Source organism: Diospyros lotus, chromosome 8 (genome assembly GCF_014633365.1).
Source record: "Diospyros lotus cultivar Yz01 chromosome 8, ASM1463336v1, whole genome shotgun sequence".
NCBI classification, from domain to species: Eukaryota; Viridiplantae; Streptophyta; class Magnoliopsida; order Ericales; family Ebenaceae; genus Diospyros; species Diospyros lotus.
Window position 1 is genome coordinate 1892100 of NC_068345.1, and position 23729 is coordinate 1915828.

The 23729-nt window shown below is 38.1% G+C and overlaps 1 protein-coding gene and 1 long non-coding RNA gene across 6 annotated transcripts in view; both read left to right on the forward strand.

The window, feature by feature from the left end:
• LOC127807657 (5'-3' exoribonuclease 3) overlaps positions 1–23729 on the forward strand; it is a 32869-nt gene that overhangs the window by 7730 nt on the left and 1410 nt on the right. For 4 of the 5 annotated variants that reach the window (XR_008024771.1, XR_008024772.1, XM_052345682.1 and 1 more), the window contains 9 exons: positions 20464–20534; positions 20962–21090; positions 21173–21249; positions 21334–21374; positions 21484–21558; positions 21653–21810; positions 22585–22689; positions 22787–22862; positions 23569–23681. Coding sequence is in view for 2 of the 5 variants with exons in the window: in XM_052345682.1 (XP_052201642.1) it covers positions 20464–20534; positions 20962–21090; positions 21173–21249; positions 21334–21374; positions 21484–21558; positions 21653–21810; positions 22585–22689; positions 22787–22862; positions 23569–23681 (845 nt within the window). In the remaining 3 variants the exon portion in view is untranslated. Of the gene's footprint in view, positions 1–20463; positions 20535–20961; positions 21091–21172; positions 21250–21333; positions 21375–21483; positions 21559–21652; positions 21811–22584; positions 22702–22786; positions 22863–23568; positions 23682–23729 lie in introns of those variants that run through there. The other variant, XR_008024773.1, reaches the window with a different exon arrangement.
• Positions 2–20456, forward strand: LOC127807658 (uncharacterized). Its single transcript, XR_008024774.1, has 3 exons — positions 2–2184; positions 5941–6046; positions 6210–20456. It is a non-coding gene; the product is annotated as an uncharacterized LOC127807658 (long non-coding RNA).

The following is a 23729-nucleotide window of genomic DNA, read 5'->3' on the forward strand; positions in this document are numbered from 1 at the left end:
TTATCGAACTGATCGACTTTGATGTTTGACTTAAAGTGGAGCTTTCTTCCTGATGGAATCATAATTGCTCTTTTTTTCCTGTGTCAATTGAGAAAAAAATAAATTGCCAGTACGTTTGATATTTTCTAGAATATTATGAATTATTACAGAACGCTGATTCCCTTTTCCAATTTGAATTGCTTGAATGACTCCATTTATGCTTCTATTTTAATTAACATCTCTATGCCACCTAAAAGAATTTCTTATTTTCTTGGTCGTGTACAGAAAAAACATTTTTGATCCCTTGGTTGTTATGAAATATGAAAATGGTTGAAGTGGATCTAGGTAACAAAGAATTTGCCGGGCAAGAATATTGTCCTTGCAGCTTGTGAAGGATATGAATTGATATACCCAATAATAGGTGGATTCTCGCAAGATCTAGACCTCATAATGTATCCATGCACATAAGTTAGTAAATCCATGAAACCCATATACTTGCTAAATTTTGCATACATTTTTTGGTTTGGAAAGAAAAAAACACGTAACCTTTTCAAAAAAGAAAAAGAAAAAAGATGCTTTTAAAGCTATCCCCCACGGACCAAGGGGATCCATCCAGAGGCCAGATCTGACTACTGCTCATACTTTGCACTGATTTCAAATATTCCGTCAAGCTGTCAAAATTAGAAAAAAACCCTCATAAAATGATTGCTCTGAACAGGTGAGAGCAGAGTAAGAGTCCATTTCCATCAGGGGAAAGAGGACTTCCCTGTGTCAGGGAAAAATGGACACAGGACCTGTTCCCAGCGCACAAATTTAACCTAAAAATCTTTTATCTCTGCTACACTGTTCTTCTTTGATACACGTGACATTTTTCCAGCACTACTACATCTTCTTCACTGAGGAGTTGTGTAGGCTTTTTGTACTGCACACATTATGCTCCCCCACCACCCACCCACACACACACACACACAAAATAAACCCCGACGGGAATGGCTACATGGTTGTACTGAGCATTTCTAATTGGACCAGAATTTATGTCCATTAAATCCTGACATGAATGTTACATGGTTTTACTGACCATTTCTAATTTGAAGGTTGTGGGTACACATGTACTGGATGGGATGTGGCAATCCCCCACATAATGCAAATCACTAAAGGTTATCTGAATGCTGAGAATTAAGGATAATTGATAGGGTGTATATTAAACAAGATTGCAGCTGTAAATTATGGAATGATAGATGATTGATTGCAGTAAGCATAGAGATTGTGCAAAGTCAAAACTTTCTATTTCTAGGATTGTCTAATTCCTTGATTGTTGTACATTCTAGATGGTAAGATTGTAGATCTTTTGTCTATATATTTCTGTACAGCAGATTAGTCCATATGAATGAAATCATTCTTTCGTCCAAAAATACTTTTTGTTTATGGTATCAGAGCCAGCAGCACAACTGGTTTGATTTCCTCCCGTCTGGTTAAGGCGTCTACACTTATTGGTTCCCTTTTCTTATGGAGGACAACACCACCTCCTATGGCAACCCCTCTACCAATTCTTTGATCTCTATATTCCATCTCAACCCACTTCTTCCATCCCCTCGAATCTTGATTTCCATTCCCTTGAAATCCAACCAACACAGATTGAATGGGATTAATTTTTGGGAATGGTTTCAATCAATATTGCTGGTTATGAGGGCAAAGGAAAGGTAGGTTATCTCGATGGTTCACTTCCCATACCTCCAACAACAACACCTCACTACTCATCTTGGGATGCCGAGAATTCGATTGTGACAGCATGGTTCATCACTTCCATGGAGCCAAAGATAGTAAGAACAGACCTATTTTACAAAATTGCAATGGATATGTGGACTGCTATGGAAGAAATTTATTTAGACCTAGAAAACACCTCACAATGCTTTGAGATTCGATCTACAATCAGGACTACTTGACAAGGTACTATGTCAGTTACGGAATACTACAATGTTTTAGCTGAATTGTGGCAGGAAATAGATTTGTTTTATGACAAACTGGCACTGTTGTGAGGATGGTGCCAAATATGCCAAGATGCTTTAGAAGGAGCAAGTGTTTAACTTCTTTCATGGACTCAACAGGGACATAGATGATGTACGCAGCCGGCTCCTAGGCTCTAAATCCTTTCCTTCTATTCGTGAGGCCTTTGCTGAAACTAGAAGAGAGGAAAGTTACAAGAAGGTGATGCTTACCAACTCATGTCCTTAGATTCCAGAAATAGGTATTCAAAATTCTGCCTTGGTTGTACATCAAAATGGTCCACTCCACTAGAAACCTCAAAAGAATAAAGATAAATACCTCGTGTGATTATTGCAATAAACCTAATCACACTAGGGAGACTTGTTGGAAACTTCATGATAAATGTTAATACTAACTGTAACACCCCACTTTCTTGGGCATGTTATAACCAGGGAATCTTGGGATTTTTTTTCTTATATATATACATAGATATATGTCTCAACATAATATAATTCCCGAAATTTCCACTTATCTATCTAGCATGGAAAACATTATACATCAAATAAGCTAGACTAGGCATTCTTAAATAGCGGAAGCAAAGATCGAACCTAACATTTCAACATTCATCATACATTAGTTCTTACACCATGGACTTTCAAATTGTTTAGAGTTCAAGTAGCAGAAATTTAAATACATCACTTTCAAAATCAAATACTTTATGCACTTAACAAGTGTCATCGCATGCCTCATCCACATTTGCATCAGCTACAATAACATCTGGAACGTTTGAATATTCTAGGGGCAAAGTCCAGGCTAGATGATGAATCATCTAAGTAGGGTACACAAAATATTTCGTGCATGAATGCAAAAATGTCATTTTCCATTTCATTTCGGTTTGAGCTAACCGTATCTTATTACTACTCTCCATTTTTATAGCCTCATTTTTAGGCTGAGGTGTATGGGTGCACCATTGGAAAAGTAGCGGTCCCGACCCATACTCTCAAACTCTTATGTGAATGCATGATCAACAATATCATCGTGTACATATGCATATTTCATCATCAATACATGTAAATGCAATCTACATGAATATATTCACATCAAGACATAGCAACATGAATAATATCATTTACTTAAATTTAGGTTTTGGGGTCAAACCACTTACAAGCCATTTTCATAAGCTAAATCTGATTGAATGGTACCACTTACCTTTAGTCACGAAGTTCGGAATATCTCAAAAAATGCGCATCGTCTTGATTTGCGTGCCAACCTCGAAAATAATGCAAATCGTCAAGATCCAAATCACTTTTTGGCCAATCATTTCCAAGGAAAATCAATAATCTAATTTTTTCAGACTTTTTCTTATTTTTTTCTCTATTTTTCATGGTCATAAATTTTTTCAAAATTCAAAATAAATACCTAATCAAGTAATTTCTTCAATTTTTCTTCATGAAAATTCCTAAAATAACATTTCTAATCTCCAGAAATTTTCTGGAAATTTTTCAAAACCTTTTCCTATTTTTTTCTAATTAAGTTTCCTTTCAAAAATTCAAAATAATTATTTCCTTAGGGAATTTCCCAAATAAAAATTCATAAAAATAAACTATTCATTTTTTCTGTATTTATGGACATTTTTCCAGAATTTTATCCCTCTTATTTCTATTTTTACTCTATTTTCCTTTATTTTCAGTATTTAAAAATAATAAAAATTTCCTCCGGTTGTCTTCTTCGGTGTCGGCACACCAGAAAATCAAACGACCTATACCATGAGATGGCCCACCTTGATTCGATCACCCTGGCCAAATTTGAGCTCGAAACAACACCCCGAAGACCTCCCTCTGGGCAAAAATCAGTCCTGCTTTAGTGAGATTCGATTTTTTCGGCGAAGCTTCGATCACCACTCAAATGAACTCCAAAATTTTTCAAAATTTTCAGAAACGACCCTCACCTCATGGACAATAAAAGCCCTATGGTTTGGTGCCTCAATTTGATCAAAAATTTTGTTGATTTGAAGCTTGAAATTATGAAATTCTTGGCCACTTTGGATCTTTATTTATACACAAATTTAAACCATAAAACGACTAACCTCGTACAACCCAAGACCATTAGGGTCCTCTCGTGCCCTAGATTGGTCCAAAATGTACCGAAAGTAGCCCCAAAAGCTGATTTACAGTGGGGAAATTATTGGCCATTTTAATCATCTTTGTCTGCCATAGATTGCTCTAGGGCAAGCTCTGGTGTCCTTCAGCCCTTTACTAGGGCAAGCTCTGGTGTCCTTTAGCCCTTTACCACGAGCTTCCCGTGGCCTGAACTGTCTCCTAGATTTTTTTGAAGAATTAGTAGATAGAATGGATGTAGGATGAAAAAAATTTCGAGGACGAAATTTTTGTAAGGAGGGGAGAATGTAATGTCCCGAATCTAAAAAATGATTAATTATGCAATTATTTCATGAAATGTTGCATATTTGATGGCAATAATGAAATCTAGGGGAGAGTTTAGGTGTATTGAATAGCCGAATCGATAGGGGGGGAACACCTTGGGATACACATGACTTAAAAGAATGAGATATCCATAGCGAGCATAAAAAGACAAGATTTTTAGTGTCGGGAGGAACCGAAAGAACTATTTTCGGTACAACTTTGGATTGACTTAGAAAATCGAATTGTTGTAAAAGGCTTCCGAAAAGACAATGAAACTTTCATAGAAGTCAGATACTACATAAGGAACAACCTTTCAGTGGTTTCAGGAAGAAACAAAAGAGACGACCAAAAAATAAAGATTCAGACCAAAGTGTAATTTTTGAAAATTTTTGAGAGGGGTCGAAATTAGATTTTTCCGAAACTCCTGGAGGTCAAATGAGAAGTTTAGATCATGAGGGTCTTAACATAAGTTTTGTAAAACTCAGAGGCCTTATTGATAGGGCCAAAATGCATTTCAAAGTTTAGGGGGGTGAAAGTGTAATTTTTGGAAAAAGCTTGTCTGCCATTGCTGACCAAGCTTTCAGCCATCCACTCAAACGCCACTTTTGGCCACAAAAAGCTCGTGGTAAAGGGTTAAAGGACACCGGAGCTTGGCTTAGAGCGATTTATGGTCGACAAAGATGATTAAAATGGACAAAAATCGATTGAAAGTGACCAATAATTTTTTCACTATAAATCGGCTTTTAGGGCTACTTTTGTTGCATTTTGGACCGATTTAGGGCACGAGAGGACCCTAATGGCCTTGAGTTGTGCGAGGTTAGTCGTTTTATGGTTTGAATTTGTATATAAATAGAGATCCAAAGTGGTCGAAAATTTCAAACTTCAAATCGACCAAGTTTTTGATCAAATTGAGGCACCAAACCATAGGGCTTTTGCTGCCCATGAGGTGAGTGTCATTTCTGGAAATTTTGAGGAATTTTGGAGTTCATTTGAGGGGTAATCGGGGCTTCGCCGGAAAAATCGAATCTTGCTGGAACTGGACTAATTTTTGCCCGGAGGGAGGTCTTCGGGGTGTTGTTTCAAGCTTAAATTTAGCCAGGGTGATCCACTCAAGGTGGACCATCTTTTGGTATAGGCCGTTTGATTTTTTGGCGTGCCGGCGCCGGAGAAGACGATCGAAGGTAATTTTATTATTTTTAAATACTGAAAATAAAGAAAAATAGAGTAAAAACAGAAATAAAAGGGATAAAATTCTGAAAAAATGTCCAAAATACAGGAAAAATGAATAGTTTATTTTTATGAATTTTTATTTGGGAAATTCCATTTGGAAATAATTATTTTGAATTTTTGAAAGGAAACTTAATTAGAAAAAAATAGGAAGAGGTTTTTGGAAAAATTTCTGGAGATTAGAAATGTTATTTTAGGAATTTTCATGAAAAAATTACTTGATTAGGTATTTATTTTGAATTTTGGAAGAATTTATGACTGAAAAATAGAGGAAAAATAATAAAGTCTGGAAAAATTAGATTATTGATTTTCCTTGGAAATGATTGGCCAGGAAGTGATTTGGCTAAAGGATCTTGACGATTTGCGTTATTTTCGAGGTTGGCACGTAAATTGAGGCGATACGCGTTTTTTGAGGTATTCCGAACTTCGTGTTAAAGGTAAGTGGTACCATTCAATCGGATTTAGTTTATGAAGATGGCTTGTAAGTGGTTTGACCCATAAAACTTGATTTTAAGTAAATGATTTTATCATGTTGTCATGTCTTGATGATGAAATATGTATATGTACACGATGATATTATTGATCATGCATTCGCATAAGGGTTTAAGAGTACGAGCCGGGATCGCTGCTCTACCAAGGGTGCACCCATATATCTCGGTCTGGAAAAGAGGCTGTAAAAAATGGGGAGTAGCAATAAGGTACTGTCCGCTCAAACCGAAATGAAATGGAAAAGAACAATTTGAATACATGCACGAAATATGTTTTGTACCCTTACTTAGATGATTCATCTAACTTGGGTTTTGCCCCTAGAATATTCAAATGTCCAGATGGAGTTGTAGCAAATACGAGGATGATTGAGGCATGAAATGACACTTAGCAAAGTGTATGATGAATTGTATGTATGTTATGTAGTCCTAAGTTCTGCTATTTCGAATTCCGAACGTTTGAGGAATGATGATGTATAACCTTATTTATGATTATTGAGGATATAAGAATTGGTTTATGATTAATGTTAAGATGTTAGGTTCGATTCTAGCTTCCGCATTTAATGTGTATGATGATTCTCTTTTGAGATAGATGTATGAAAATTTTGAGATGGATATGAGGAATGATATGGGTTAGTATTAGTTTTAAATAGAAAAAAAAGATTATTATAACATGCTCGAGAAAGTGGGGTGTTACAGTTGGGAGTAACTCACAACACTCCACTGATTATTCCAACTCAACTAGCTCACTACCAAACTCAAAAACACACCGCTACTTGACACATATAAACTGATAACACACATAACAAGAAAACATAAGGATTTATCCCGATTCGGTCTTGGAAACAAGACCTACATCCGGACTACTAGGCACCTCTACAATCCACTATCTTGAAACATCCATAGGATGATTACAATGAGAATTGGAATCGCCCTCGCCCATATACACTGAAAGCTATTAGGATCCTAGAGAATATAAGCTATTAACCAGCCACTCTCTACCTCTCACACTCAATCCCAGAATACAAGACAGGATCCATAAACTATCCTTACCAGATATCGGCACACTAAGCTCTACCCTTAGCCCTATCCCACGACCCCTATTTATAAGATATAGGAGAGTGGGTTACAAGGTATAATGGACTGCCCAACTGATCGAACTAACTTAATTGCTCAGCTGCCCCTTCTAGAAGAGAGATTAATTCTAACCCTACAACAGAAATGAACCATGCAACAATACAATAATACTTGTTTACATTTAATCTAATCTAATACAAATAAGACAACAATAAACTTGCGAATTGGAAGTCAAAAAATCAGAGAGACCAATTTAAGATGGTCTATGCTATTGAATCCTTATCTAGATATGAAAAGCTTGGTAGTTCTCTTCTATTTACTATAGAACAAATGGAGTTTTTGAAAACATTATTTTCCCAATCCAAGGTCTCTAAGGACCTTGAACCTACAATCTTTTATGTTGCGGTCTTAGTTGCTCAACGAGGTAAATTTCACTTATCCTTGTTATCTCATCGAAATTCTGAAAATGTGTGGATTATAGATTTAGGACCTTCAAATCACCTGACCAGTTGTTCCTCCCTATTTTCTACCTATAAGAAGTGTGTTGTGATAACGCCAAAGTTGCAGTAGTGGATGGTAGTTTAACTAGTATAGTTGGTAGAGGAGATATTAAACTATCAAGATTAACTTTTTTGTAGTTTTGCATGTTCCTAACATTAATTGCAATATGATATATGTTGGCAAGTTGACTAGAGATATACATTGTGTAGTTAAGTTCTCCCCTTCTTCATGTGTTTTTTAGGACTTGTTTTTGGGGAGGATCATTGGCAATGTTGAAGGAAAAAATGGTCTCTACTTCTTGTCCGGTCCCACTCCTCATAGATCCCTTAATTATATTTTTATGTCCCAGTTCTATTGTGATGTCATGTTGTGGCACAAGCAATTAGTACATCCTAGCTTTGTTTACTTGAAATCCTTGTACCCCAAATTATTTGGAAATAAAGACATTCGTTCTTTTAAATGTGAACATTGTGTTCTTGCCAAACATATCTCTCATCCTTCTCACATATATACACCTTCTAAACCATTTCATCTTGTTCACAATGATATTTGGGGATCAGCTTGAGTTCCAACCTTAATCGTTACTTGTTGGTTTATTATCTTTATTGATGATCACTCAACGGTTTATCTAATGAAAGACAAGTTTGAAGCCAGTTCAATTTTCTTTCGGTTTTATAAACTTGTACAAAATTTGTTCCAATCTTCTATTCATATTCTCAGATCTGATAATGGGAGGGAATACTTTGGCCCATAATTCACCCAATACTGTTGAATTAAACTTACCAGTTTAGGCGAGTTTAGATGATTTAATCTCTCACAAAACTCTTCCACACTCTTGAATTAATCAGTAATCATATATTGAACAATATAGAAAGTAAAGAAATCACAATTCAAGATATAAAGTAGAAAGATCAAACCACGAGACACTGATTTTATCTTAGTTTGGATCGCAAGAATTGCAACCCTACATCCAACAGTCAAAACACTCCCTTGAGCAGCTTTCTTATTCCGTTTGTGCAGTCAGTATATAGCCAGTTCCCTCCCTCCTATTCTCGAGTACATCAAGCCTTCATTCCCTCATGATTACAAAGTTATCTGACAATCACTAGCCTTTCTCTCTTGGAACAACAATACTCGTTACTATAGAAATGAGAACTCTTTTGTGTCTCTCTTGGCTACCCATAAATAGAGGGCGAACATCCCAATATAACCGATTGGGATAAAACAATTACAATTTAACCCCTAAATATACACTAATAACATTTAGGTATTGTTTCTAACTGTCCATTTACACACTGGCCGATAAAGTCACTGCTGTCTTCACTAATCTTCTAGGATGACTTGAGGCAAACATATCAACAAATACCTTTCTGATCAAGGTATTTTTCATCAAAACACTTGCCTTTACACCCCACAACAAAATGGGGTAGCCAAAAGAAAAAAAAGCAAACACCTTGAAGTTGCTAGGTCCATGATGTTTTCTAGCAATGTTCCTAACTCTTTATGGGGGAAAGTTGTTTTGACCGTTGTACACCTCATCAATAGGCTTCCATCTAAACCCTTTGATTTCAAAACCCCGTTGAGCTGTTTGATGACCATTTTTCGTCACTTTCGCATTCTTAATTCTCTCACCCCAATGGTTTTTGGCTGCACTACTTTTGTTAATATTGTATCCTTACATCGCAGTAAACTAGATCTAAAAAGCCTCAAGTGTGTATTTGTTGGCTATTCCCCAACACAGCTAGGGTACAAATGTCATTCTCCTATAGCTAAATGATTTTGTGTCTCATGATGTTTCCTTTCCTGAACATTAACCCTACCATTCCCCTACTTCTATTCAGGGGGAGATATCTACAGAAGAGAAGTATTGGGGTCCGTCCATATCTCTTCCTATTGTTCTACCTGTTGTTCCTTCTCGATCTGTTCAACCTATTGATTCTTTTAAATCTGCATTTGGGAATGTCCAAGAATTGTGTGCAGAGGGAGCAGAAAAATTTGAATCTATTATTGATCTACCTCAACATCCTTTATCTATTGATCAGCCTCTTAACGTTTATTCTAGAAGACCTAAAATTATTCTCAAATCCAATCGTTCGAACTGAATTCAGGTTCTAATTTGGAAGAAACGACACCTATGGATGACCTCCTTGATGTGCCTATTGTTAATAAGGGAGTGAGTAATGTCTTGTACTAAACATCCTATCTCAAATTATCTTAGTTATGCTAAAATATCTCCAAAGTGTAGGGCATTCACTGCTTCAGTTGATAATGTGGAAATCCCTACAAATATCTAGAAGGCTTTGGAGAATCATAAGTGGAAAGAGGGTGTGTTAGAGGAAATAAAGGTTGGTTGACAATCAAACTTGGGACATTGTGGAGCTACCTGAAGACAAGAAAATAGTTAGCTGCAAGTGGATATTTACTGTGAAGTATAATGCTAATGGCAGAATTGAGAGGTGCAAGGCAAAGTTGGTTGCACAAGGTTTTACACAAACCTATTGTGTATACTATGAAAAGACTTTTTCCCTTGTAGCTAAGTTGAACTCAATTAGAGTGTTATTATCTATTGCTGCAAATTTGGATTGGGAAGTTCATTAGTTGGACATAAAGAATGCCTTCTTGAATGGAAGGTTGGAAGAAAAAGTTTACATGCAAATCCCACCTGGGTTTGTATTAGCTGAAAATCTAGGTAAAGTATGCAAACTGAAGAAAGTCAACTAGGGCATGGTTTATAAAATTTCAGGGCATGGTATCAACAAGGACAAGTTGATCACACCTTGTTTATCAAGCAAACAAAAAATAGGAGAAAATCTATTCTAATAGTATATTTGGATATAATTCTTACCGGTGATGACGTTGGAATTTAATAGCTAAATGAGTGTCTATAAGCTGAGTTTAAAGTTAAAGACCTTGGAACACTTGACTATTACCTTGGCATGGGAATAGTAAGGAGTAGAGGAAATATACTCTAGACCTTCAAACTAGGAAAATAGGTTGTAGACCTGCAAGCACTCATTTGGAACAAAATTGGAAATCAAGGAGCACAAAAACAAATCATCTAGTGGATAAGGCTAGATACCAAAGATTGGTAGGTACGTTGATCTATCTTTCTCTCATAAGACCAGATATTGCCTTTAGTGTGAGTGTTATAAGTCAGTTTATGCATGCTCCTACACAAAAGGTACATCAGGTAAGGGTTTATTGTTCATAAAATGTGACAAATCGAAAAATTGGATGCTATGCTGATGCAGATTGGGTAGGATTAGTGGAAGACAATAAGTCTATTATAGGTTACTTCACCAAGTTATGGGGTAACCTAGTCACTTGGAGGAGCAAAAAACAGTTAGTGGTGGCTAGAAGCAATGCCGAAATAGAATATAAAGCAATTGTTCAAGGAATATGTGAATTAATTTGGTTGGAAAGACTATTACAAGACTTAGAGATTGTTAAAGACGAAAGAGATACAAAAATACCTCAATCATAGTTATCAAAGGCGCGCCTAGGCGCAAGGCGCCTTAAGGCGCCAGTTTGGCGCCTCACCTGGGCCTAGGCGAGGCGGTTTTGGCAAGGCCCTCACCTTGCGCGCCTAGGCGCTGGGGCGTGAGGCGCGCCTCATGAAACTGAGGTCTTCTACTAAATCTTGCAGCCCAATCGCGCTTGCCTCTCCTCCCGACTGCATCCAGCCGCGCTTGCCTCTCCTCTCCAGCTCGCTGCTCGCTCCTTACTCCTCCCGACTATAGCATCTGCCGCACTTGCCTCTCCTCTCCAGCTCGCTGCTCGCTTGCCTGATCTTCCTCTTCCTCTCTAGCCCCAGTCGCGCCTGCCTCCTCTCTTCTCTCCAGCTCGCCCTCGCCCGATCTTCTTCTTCCTCTCCTCTCTAGCTGCGACCCCCTCCTCTCTTCCTCTCCAGCTCGCCCGATCTTCCTCTTCCTCTCTAGCCCCAGCCGCGCCTGCCTCCTCTCTTCCTCTTCTCTCCAGCTCGCCCTCGCCCGATCTTCTTCTTCCTCTCCTCTCCAGCTGTGACCCCCTCCTCTCTTCCTCTCCAGCTCGCTCGATCTTCCTCTTTCTCTCTAGCCCTAGCCGCGCCTGCCTCCTCTCTTCCTCTCCTCTCCTGCTCGTTGCTTGCTCGATCTTCCTCTTCCTCTCTAGCCCCAGTCGCGCCTGCCTCCTCTCTTCCTCTCCTCTCCAGCCGCGACCCCTTGATCTTCCTCTTCCTTTCCTCTCCACTCTCCAGCAGCGCCTGCCTCCTCTCCAGTCTCTGCCCATGGTCTTCTCCTCTCTTCCTCACCTTTCTTCTCATCTGCTCTTGAGCTCTTCAAGTTGAAGCTGCTAAGGGCCTAAGGCTGCCCACGTCTTCTCCTATATTCATAATTTCATATTGTAAGTTCTTTACTTGTATTTTATTTGTTTATTTCTTGCATTTTTGCCTAATTTATTTTGCTGGCAGCTGGTTGCTGAAATTTGCTTTAACTCTTTATAGTTTATTTCTATCATTAGGAGAATTTTGTGGAAATTGGAACTGTGTTGCAACAGCCCAATAAATGTCGTCAACCACTTCCAAAACGCACCCGGCATGGAATTATTTTGAAGCTGATCCTAATGATAGAAATACCACCACATGTAAATTTTGTTGTAAAGTAACTTTGATGTTGTTAGTTTATAGAATTTGAAGATAATGAATCATGAATGATATGAATGTGTTATTATTGATAATTTGATAGTTGTTTATGATTTTACAAGATTTTGAGTTTTTTTCCTAAAAGGTGCGCCTTGCTTCGCAAAGGCACGCCTTTCAGAACTATGACCTCAATTGATTGAATGTTGGCAATGAATTGCCAACAGAGAAGGCAGAGAATATAAATACAAAATAGAGTAAAGTTAAAGCTCGGATAACCAAGTCTGAACATAATGCCAACAACCCATACTATATAAACCAATACAAGAATAGAATATAAAAATCACTATATGCTAATACTCCCCCTCAAGAAGGATTGTGAATATCCAAAACAACCATCTTGGACAATAGATGAGACACTTGAGGAGTTGGTAAAGGCTTGGTAAATAAGTCGGCGAATTGATGTATAGAACGAATGGGCAGCAACTTGAAGACACCAGCTTCTAGCTTATCTTGAACAAAATGACAATCCAACTCGATGTGCTTGGTTCGTTCATGAAAAATTGGGTTGGATGCAATGTGAATTGCAGCCTGATTATCACAAAATAAGAGAGCAGGAATGATAGGAGAAACTTGCAAATCGGCAAGAAGCTGATGTAGCCATACAGTCTCACTAGTTGTAGCAGCAAGGGCCCGGTACTCGGCCTCTGCAGAAGAACGAGATACGGTACTTTACTTCTTAGCCCTCCAAGAAATCAAAGAATCACCAAGGAATACGCAAAAGCCAGTGATAGAACACCTAGTATCTAGACAAGAGCCCTAATCAACATTTGAGAATGCCTTGATTTGCAAAGAAGAAGCAGAGAAGAACAATCCTTGTCTAGGAGAAGTTTTAAGATATCTCAATAAATGGTGGATTGCATCAAGATGCGGCTTTCTAGGCTTAGAAACATATTGGCTAAGCTTATGAACAACATAAGTGATATTAGGGAGAGAGATAGTAAGATAAAGCAAGCGACTAATTAGTCATCTATAGGTAGAGACATCCTCAACCAAAACACCCTCAGTGGAACTCAATTTAACATTGGGAATCATAGGAACCATAGCTGGTTTGCTAGATAAGAAACCTGTGTCCTCAAGAGGCTGTAAGGTATAGTGTCGTTGAGACAAGAAAATACTTTTAGAGGAGTGAGCGATCTCAAGGCCATTGAAATACCTTAGACACCCAAGGTCTTTAAGTTTGAACTGACCATGAAGAAACCTTTTAAGAGAGGCTATAATAGCAACATCTGAACCTGTGATAATGATGTCATCAACATAGACAAGCAAAACCACAAAAGGGGAACCACTACCCTTAGTAAAGAGGGAATAGTCAAATTTGGACCGGAGAAAACCATATTTAAGCAGGGTATTAGAAAACTTGGCAATCCATTGCTAGGAAGCCTGCTTCAACCCATAGATAGATTTATGGAGTTTGCACACCATTCTCTCCCCCTGAGAAGGAGCAGCAACCCTAGGCTGATGCCCAAGTGGAAGGTCATATATACTTCCTCAAAAATATCTCCATTGAGGAAAGCGTTATTGACATTAAGTTGGACAAGAGGCCAATTATGAACAATAGCTAAAACTAAGAGAACCTTGACTGTAACTAGCTTAGCTACTGGGGAAAAAGTGTTAAAAGAAGTCCAAGCCCTCTTGTTGAGTGTACCCCTTAGCCATTATACGAGCTTTATGTCTCTCTATGGAACCATCTAACTTATACTTGATCTTGTACCCCTTAGCCATTATACGAGCTTTATGTCTCTCTATGAAACCATCTAACTTATACTTGATCTTATACACTCACTTCCATCCAATAGCATGCTTGTCCCAAGGCAAAGTAGTGACAGACCAAATGTTATTCAAGTGCATGGAATCCCTCCTGTGAGCATAGTGCACTGCATGATAATAGAACTGAGGCTCAAAATTGGAAGAAACTTTGAGAAGGAAATGTCTGTGAGAAGGAGATAATGTAGAATAAGAAATATAATGGTCCAAGGGATAGGAGGATGTTGTAGGAGGGGCTAGTGTTTGGGTTAACAAATGACAATGAAAATCTTGAAGATAAGAGGAGGCCTAGTGACCCGAGTGGACCTGCGAAATGATGGTTTAGAAACATTAGTGCCAGGAACATAATTGGTAAGAGGCTCAAGCAGAGAAGTAGAGCCAGATGCAATTAGAGTAGGGGAAGGCACATCAAGATTGGGCTGGGGCATAACCAAATCAAGAAAATGATCCACAACCTCATGGGAGGAAACAATAGCATGAAAAGGAAAGACACCTTCATGAAATACAATATCCCGAGAAATAAGGAACTTCTTGGCGGCTATATCATAGAGTTTGTAGCCTTTCACACCAGGGGGATAACCAAGAAATACACAAGCAGTGGCTCTAGGAGAAAATTTGGATCTATAGGAAGGCAAGGTAGAAGCAAAACAAAGACAACTAAACACCCTAAAAGATGAGTAATCCACTAGTGAATGGTAGAGAAACTGATAAGGAGATTGGTTTTTCAAAAAAGAAGCAGGAGTCCTATTTATTAAGAATGCTACTGTGAGGATGCATTCACCCCAAAATTGAATAGCAACTCGAGATTGGAAAAACAATGCCATAGCTACAGTAAGGAGGTGCTGATGCTTACGTTCTGTCACCGAATTTTGTTAAGGCCTTTCTACACAAGAAAATTGATAAACTACCCTTTTGGCACTAAAGTAATCATGAAAATGCAATTCAGGTGCATTGTCTAACCTAAACTTCTTCACCCTTGTATTAAATTGTGTCTCAACCATAGAGAAATATTTAGGAATAATGTCCCTAGCTTTTGACTTCTGCCTCATCAAGAATACCCAAGTAAAACGTGTACAATCAACTAATGTAAAAAAATACTTATAACCAACATGAGTAGGCACATGATATGGGCCCCACTTATCAAAGTGAATTAAGTCAAAAGCATGCTGAGAAAGATGGTTATTAGAGACTGTTATTGTTTTGCCCAAGTTGTAGTGTGCTGGAGTTTTGGAAGAAATCAAGAAGGAATAGAGGTGATCGGTGGCAGTTAGTTTGCAGGATCTAAATGTAACTAATTATAATTAATAAGGCTAGTTTAGACTTTATGTAAGTCGGTTATTTCCCTTAGAAAGTTCCGCCTCTCTAGTTTATAAATAGAAGGGTGTGGAGGCCAGATATGATCATCAATCATTTATCATCTCATTCCCTTGTGTTCAAATGCAATGAGAAGCGAGAGAGAGAGAGAGTTGTGATAAGATAGTTCTTGTAGTCTTCATTTAGAGGATTGTATTCGAGAGGCAAGAGGAGGCAAGAGAGGGATATTCTTGTACTGTATTTCTACGTTCATAGTGGATTGTTCTCTTCTTGGAGTGCTGGATGTAGTGCCATGTTTATGGCATGAACCAGGGTAAAATTGGTGTATTGCATTGTGGTTTGCTTTCTGTTCTCTTTTCAATTCTATTTCTTATCTGTTTTCTGCTTTATACTTGACTTGTATTTGATTTCGGTGTGAGTATTGAGTGATTCTTGAGACATATTAGTGCTCGGTTTTAACAGAGACAAATGACAATCTCCTTTGCTTAGCTAAGGGACATATAGAACAAGGTACAGTTTCATCATCCTTATATCTCAACAAAGTTTTTAGTTTGTCCAGCTTTTGAAAGAAAACATGACCAAGCCTACTATGCCAAGTATGCTTACTTACAACATGAGCCACAATGGCATTAGAATTAGAAGTACAAGTCAAAGCACTTACAAGCCTCCGTGAAGACTAACCCTGCCAATCATCTTTGAAAGATAGACAACTTGGATATCACATGAATTAGAGAAGATACTGAGGCTTAGATTATTCCTTTTCACTAGTGCACTCATAGAAATCAAATTAAACTTGAATTGAGGCACATACAAAACATTTTCTAACACCATATAATCACTTAATCTCACAATCCCTATACAAGTTACAGACAACCGAGATTGGTCTAGGAGAGTAGCAAAGACATCCTTAACAGGTCTCAGCTCATGAAAGTAGGATTTACTAAAGCAAACATGGCTTGTAGCTCCTGAATCTATTATCCAATACTTTGAATGACCAAGTAAGGGACTAATCGAAACTGAAAAACATATACTTGATGGGAGCATTAGATTCTGCCCTAGCCTTTGCTGCACCAAGGTGTGATTATGCAACATACTCAATAGCTATTGATACTGTGTAGGGCTCAAGGATTGCATGAATTCCCCCATGCCTTGAGTACTTGTAGTACCCTCAAAGACTTGACTCGCAATATTGGAGCTTAAGTGATTAGTAGAATTCAAGAGATTAAGTCCATTAGGATTCTTCTGTTTAACCTTTTACCCTAGGGGATAGCCATGTAGTTTATAGCATTTCTCAGTAGTATGACCATGATATCCACAGTGTGTGCATATCGGCCTGCCTATCTCTTTTCTAAAACCTATCGAGGCTAGTCTTATTCATGCCATGCTTAACATTGAACAGAACAAGATCTCCCGTATTGACCACCACATTTCGTTGTTTTTCCTCTTGCGAGATTAAGGCAAAAACTTTGTTAATGGGGGGAAGAGGTTCTATCAATAACAACTGACCTCTCACTTGAGCAAAAGAATCATTTAACCCCATTAAAAATGACATGACATATTCCATTTGGTGGTGGTCTGCAAGAGCCCTAATACCACCACAAGTACAACTGCCACAATTACATGTAGGCCTAAATTTCCAAGTTCATCCCAAATAGTCTTAAGCTTGGTAAAATATGCATTTATAGACAAAGAACCTTGAGTAAGGTTCATCAATTCTCACCTCAATTGGAAGATCCTAGGGCCATTGCTTTGCTAATAGCGTTCCTTGAGTTCAATCCATATGTCTCATGCTGATTCAAAGTAAATGACACTGGTTGAGATCTTTTTAGACACATAATTAAAAATCTATGAAATAACCATGTTATTATTTCTAATCTAAGCATTGAGAAGGAAATCATCACCTGAAAGATGCTAGATCGAGCCATCTATAAACCCTTACTTGTTCTTGACAGATAAGGCGATCATCATTGAATGGCTCCAAGAGGCGTAATTATCCCCTGTCAATGACTAAGAGACCAAAAGAAGGCCTGGACTATCAGAATGATGCAAAAAGAAGGGACTTGATCCATCGTTGACTTCGGTATTGCTCATCGACCATGTTATACCTAGGGTCGCTGGAACTACTTTTTTGGATAGGAATTCTATCACACATGATCTCACACACTCACGGATTAGATCTTAGGAACATATTTAATAGAATCAACAGAAAATATAAACAGAAACACAATTAAAACAAACAAGAAACACAAACCACACATCCACAAGGACACTGAGATTATCTTGGTTCATGTCAATTGAATTGGCACTATATTCAGCCTTAAGAACCCTCCAAGAGCAGCCTTCTTTGATTCATAAAGAATGATCGAACATCAGTTGCACCCCCTCGATTACAAGCCTTCTCTCAAGATTACAAAAGCTATTCTAAAACACAACTTCCCCTCTCTCAAAGCTTTCTCGAGAAACAACTGAAATTATATGCGCCTAATGCCTAGCCCTCCTCCTTATTTATAGAATATATAAGGCGGCAATTCCTAGGCTTTTAAACAACTGGATATTACTGGTTTTACCCCTCCACTAATAACTAATATTACAAGCAGGGACCCGCCTATTTATACCCTCTAATTTTGATGCATTCTTACTGCCTATATTCTGGATTTTTTTTCAAGACAACATTCTAACAGACGAGGAGGATAAATTCAGATTTACTGTCGCCATTGAACAAAAATGGGCGAACTGATAGAAAGAGGAATGGCACGCTTCGAACAAAGAAGCGTGCTGTGCGATCCGTTCGCTCACTGAGAACCTACCGGCAAGATCAAAACGAGACAGCGGAAAAGATGAGAGCTTAGTGCTCTGTTACCATGTTAAAGACAAGAGATACAAAAATACCTCAATTGATTGAATGAATGGCCAACAGAAATTAGCTATCAGTATAGTTCACAATCCAATTCAATGTGATAGGATGAAACATGTAAGGATTGACAGAAATTTCATCAAAACTGAAATTTAAAAAGCAGCAGTTCCCTCTCATACATTCCTACTCAAGTTCAAGAGGCTGATATCCTAACTAATGTAATGTTGAAATCAGGTTTTGAAGTATTGATTAGCAAGTTAGGAATAATTGATATCTATTCACCAGCTTTTGGGGGAGTGTTGAAATGCCAGGAATTAAGGATAATTGATATGGTGTATATTAAACAAGATTGCTGCTGTAAATTGTGGATTGATAGATGTAATTATAGGGATTGTTCAAAGTCAAAACTTTCTATTTCTAGGATTGTTGTACATTCTAGATGGTACGATTGTAGATCTTTTGTCTATATATTTCTGTACAGAAAATTAGTTTGTCTGAATGAAAGCATTCTTTCATCCAAAAATACTTTCTGTTCACAAGGTGATTTGGATAACCAAGCATAATCCATGTCTTGAGGTAGCTCAAATAGTTTCCTACTTTCTTGAACCTAGAAATGGGTCAATCATTCTTGGATAATCTGTTTGACAAAATTCACACAATGCACTAGAGATCAGCTCTATACACAAAAACTCCCAACCAAGTTTGCTCAAGGCCAACATTAATCAATCTTTGGAGGGCATTCTTCATTGGATCAGGCTGCAGCAGGTCCAGGAATCCCATCCCTGGGATAGTGACACACTTGTGAGTTGGAGATAGAGATCAAAGTTTCATCAAGGGCCATGGCACTTGGTCCTCTATCTAATGTATCCTCTGATTCCTCACCATCACCAGTTGGAAGAGATAAAGATAGAGCCCAGAAACAGGGAGGTAGATAATGAACTTATATGCAAAATGGTAGCCTAGCTCAAAGCACCTCCTACCACTTATGGCATATGAGGGTACAGTGTGACCACATGACACTGAGTTTGATGCCTTTGCTGAAACCTCATAGCAGTTTGTGAAGTCTAATTTTGTCCTTTTTGGAATTGCCACACATTCACCATGATATCCTGATCATAGTTACACTTACATTTTGCATGTATTGATACTTCATTTAACATCTATGCCATAAAAATAGGGGAAGATATGTGATCTGGGAATTAAGGGGCAAACAGTTTCATGGTTTTGTTGGCGGACACCTTGCTAAGGGACATTTACCCAGTGCCTTCTTTAGTTGATTCCCTTTGATGGAAGGGGTCTTTGGGAGATTCTGATATCATTTGTATTTATTCTAATGTATTTCAAGGACAAGCATGGATTGATGCATTTGCCAGGAATAATATCCCTGCATAGCTGTGGCTTGTAGGTGATTGCAGATATTAAGGGTTTAATCTATATGGTTAGGTCTAATATGACCCTTCATTGGGGAGGTTCCTCATTACCAAAATCATGTGGAAGTGCCAAATTGAGCACTATTTCCTAGTAATTTGCATTTGCTTTTGTCCACAAAAGTAGTAGTTTTATACAGTTGAGAAGTCTCATCTCCTTAGCTCTTTTCCATGGATGTTGGCATCAGAGTTACTTTTCTAGAAGGCTTATGATATTATCTAGAAACTATAAATATTGTGTGCGAGCAAATCCGAGATAGAACTCCAACATGAAATGCCAGTTTGACAGGTGGATGGATCCTCCTCTTTATATATAGCCTAGGTCTCCCTTGCTGAGGCGATGTGGGATTTTCACACACATCCCCCCCCCCCTTCCCTTTTCAACGTCGAAGCATCTTCCAGTACCTGGTACATGCCTGTATAAGACGGCAACATGACCGTATATGATGGCAGGGTAGGGTCGGCTCTGATACCATGTGAACAAGTCAGAGGTAGAATTTCAACTTGAAAAGCCAGCTTGACAGGTAGAGGGATCCTCCTCCTTATATATAACCCAGATCTCCCTTGCTGAGGCGATTCTCACAATGGTTGCAACTGACTTGGCCTCGATGGCGAATAGGTTAATGATGTGACCTGGAATTGTGAAGGGGTTTGATATTGATGCTTATCTATCTGTTTATTAAGCAGCTTGTTCCCTGGAAACATTTTTAGTTGGTGAATGACTTGTAAAAGTTCCATTTTCTTCCCTTTGTAGGTTTTGAGGTACACAGAAGGCCTATGTTGGGTTATGCACTACTATTATGAAGGGGTTTGTTCCTGGCAATGGTATTCTTTTATCCTTTTAACTGTATGATGCACTTTTGGAGTTTCCATTGTCAGTTCTGCTATCCTGTTCCCCTTTTCCTATTCTTTTAGTTGGTGTTATCCTCTTCAGCTTGTTTTCTACTTTATTGGTTTCTGTGTGCTTATTTCTATTACTTGCTGTTCATTATTTGGATGTGTGATTACATACTACTTTTAGGTGTTCTTTCATTGGACTTTGCATGTGAATAAAAAATACCTTTTCACTCTTTATCTTCACAAGCAGATGATACTCTTAAATGTTGCCTTATGGTGGAATAAGGTGCTTTCTTTTACAGAAAGAGTATCTAGTGCTTATAATATTGCACCATGGTTATTTCATAGCATGCTGGATTTTATTCTTTTTTGGCTTGCATCGTGATGCTCCTTTTCCCTTAAAATCTTTGGACAGGTTTTATCCTTATCACTATGCGCCATTTGCTTCTGATCTTAAAGATCTGGGCCAGTTGGACATAAGCTTTCAGTTGGGTTCTCCATTCAAACCATTCAATCAGCTATTGGGGGTTTTCCCAGCTGCGAGGTTCACTGCCCACTCTTTATTCTGATAGAAATTGTTCTTATTGACATACTGCGGGGTTCTAACCATGGCTTATTTACCACAGCTCTCATGCACTTCCTGAGCATTATAGAAGACTGATGACCGATCCAAATTCACCTATCATAGATTTTTATCCAACTGGTATAATATAATGATTGTGGATGGAGTGAGTTCTTTATACTTGAGTTGGAACCATTCTAGTTCTAATTTCCTTCTTGTTTGCAGATTTTGAGGTGGACATGAATGGAAAGCGGTTTGCTTGGCAGGTCTGTGTTGTTATATGGGTGTTGTTTCCTTGTGGAAAACAACACCTTGGGGAACTACTACTTGATTTATTTTATCTTCTGATATTTTCCTGCACATTATTTTTTCTAGGGTGTGGCCAAGTTGCCTTTCATAGATGAAGCTCGTCTTCTTGCAGAGGTTGCAAAAATTGAACATACTTTAACGGTAATGCCAGATTGAAGTTAGCCTCTGAGGTTTGCCTTGCTTTTTACTTCGTTTGCATGATGAGTTGCTTATTAATTGCCTTGTTTTTCTGCAGGAGGAACAAGCTCGAAGAAATAGCGTGATGTTTGACATGCTTTTTGTGGCAATGTCTCACCCTCTATCTCCCTATATATTTTCTCTTGATGCTAGGTGTAAGCAGTTAACAGGTATTGAACGCACTGAAGTCAAAGAGCAACTTGATCCTAGGGCCAGGTTTGTGTTGTTCTCATTTGTTAGTCTTAATTGAAGTCTTGAGAATTAGGTGCTTTGTCATTTGAGGGTGTCTTTTGATTGTTAATGTTTATGTAACTTCTTTCTGGTTATGGTGATAGTGCAATTAACTATTTACTTTTGATTATGAAGTGGTGCACATAAACATACTGGCAAAGTTCTGAACATTAGAAGATGAGCTTCAATTATCAGAGTTCTTAGACAAGAATGCATTATTTAACTCTCTCTCTCTGGTTATCATAGCCTTCATTTTGTTTATAAAATTATTTTTTCTTTTATCCTAGCATCTTCACGAGTTAGCTGACCCCATCTAGTAGGATTAATGCTTGTTGTCATTGTCCTAGTATCTTAACGAGTATCAAGGTTGTAATTATCCCAGACAATGGTTTGTTCTATGCTTATAGGTTTGTAATTGTGCTAAGAAGAGAGTTGACAGTCTTGAACATTTTACATGCACTCCATCTCGCGATGTCCAATGTTGACCTCATTTAGTGGGCATAAGCTAAATTCCGAACCAGCTTATATGTTAGCATCTCACCATTTTCTGTGGCAATAATGGAGTTTGAGTCCGTATCCTCTCAACATTATTACTAGATTTTGATTCCTTTTGCCATAATGCCATTGCTGAATCTTATTCCCAGAAACTATAGCTGTTGCAGTTTGAATCTTTTTTGTGCAGAAACTTCTCCATGCTAATAATAAGAAATTTCAGATATGTTTCAACTATTTTCTGATTTTATTTAAGTCTACATGCAGTGGTGGGATGAATGGTTATATATCCCTTTGTGCTGGAGATCCTTGCCCGCCAGTTTTCAGGTCACCAGTTGCAGGATTGGATGATATTATGGACAACCAAGTCATGTAAGCTTACATGTAATTTACATAACTGAGTGTTATATTGAATTTGGCATTAATTTTAGAGTTGTTGCATCATGCTTACTTTTTCCTCAATATGCAGATGTGCTATATACAGACTTCCAGATCCTCACAAACATGTCACTCGACCACCAATAGGAGTTATATTACCAAAGAAGGTAATCTTGGACCTTTGGGCTTGTCATAAGGATTCTTTTTGTTCACAAATGGATCTATAGGGCAGCTAACTCCCAGATGCCTTCTCTATATTTGCCTTTAGAGTGTTGCATGCTTTTTTGATTGTTACATTGTTGACACGGTTATACTAATACTTAAAAAAAGTGAATGCCTATCAACGAAAAAGAGAAGTGATAATCAATAACCTAAGATATAAAGTCAAGACAGGTTTGAACGGAGCAAACGGACCTTCAACCTGGGAACTTTTAGACGGGTGAATCTTCTTTACTTTTTTTAAAGTGCTTTAGTTGTGTCAATGACAAAAGGCATCAAGGCGATGTAATATGGTGCTGGTAGTGGGCTTTCATCTTGAATACTTAAATTACTTACTGGGATTTAGTTTGAGATTTAAAATAAGCTAAAAAAGTAAGCATACTCCGAAAATTTGCAACTCGCACCCAGCTTTCTGTTTCTGGGCCTTGAGGTTTGCTTCTTTTGGCATATTCACGGTGTATGGAAGAAGTATAAATGTGGGTTCCAGCTCTCTGAAGAATCTTTTAGCAAACAACATGCATATGTATGTTACGTTGTTAAGTGGGAATCTAGGCTATTATTTGTATTTTATCATGAAGTTCATGAAGGGCCGACCCTCTTTTCAACTTAACTACCTTAAGCTATGTGAACTCATGTACTGCCTATTTCTTTCAGTCTGTCACGCTTGGGGATCTGAAGCCTGATCCTCCTTTGTGGCATGAGGATTCTGGAAGGAAGCCATGGGAAAGGCGCGAGGATTCTTCTAGGAGGCAATGGGAAAACGGAAGGTGTGCAGAATAATTCAATTTCCTTTGCGTGTCAAACTCTTGACGATT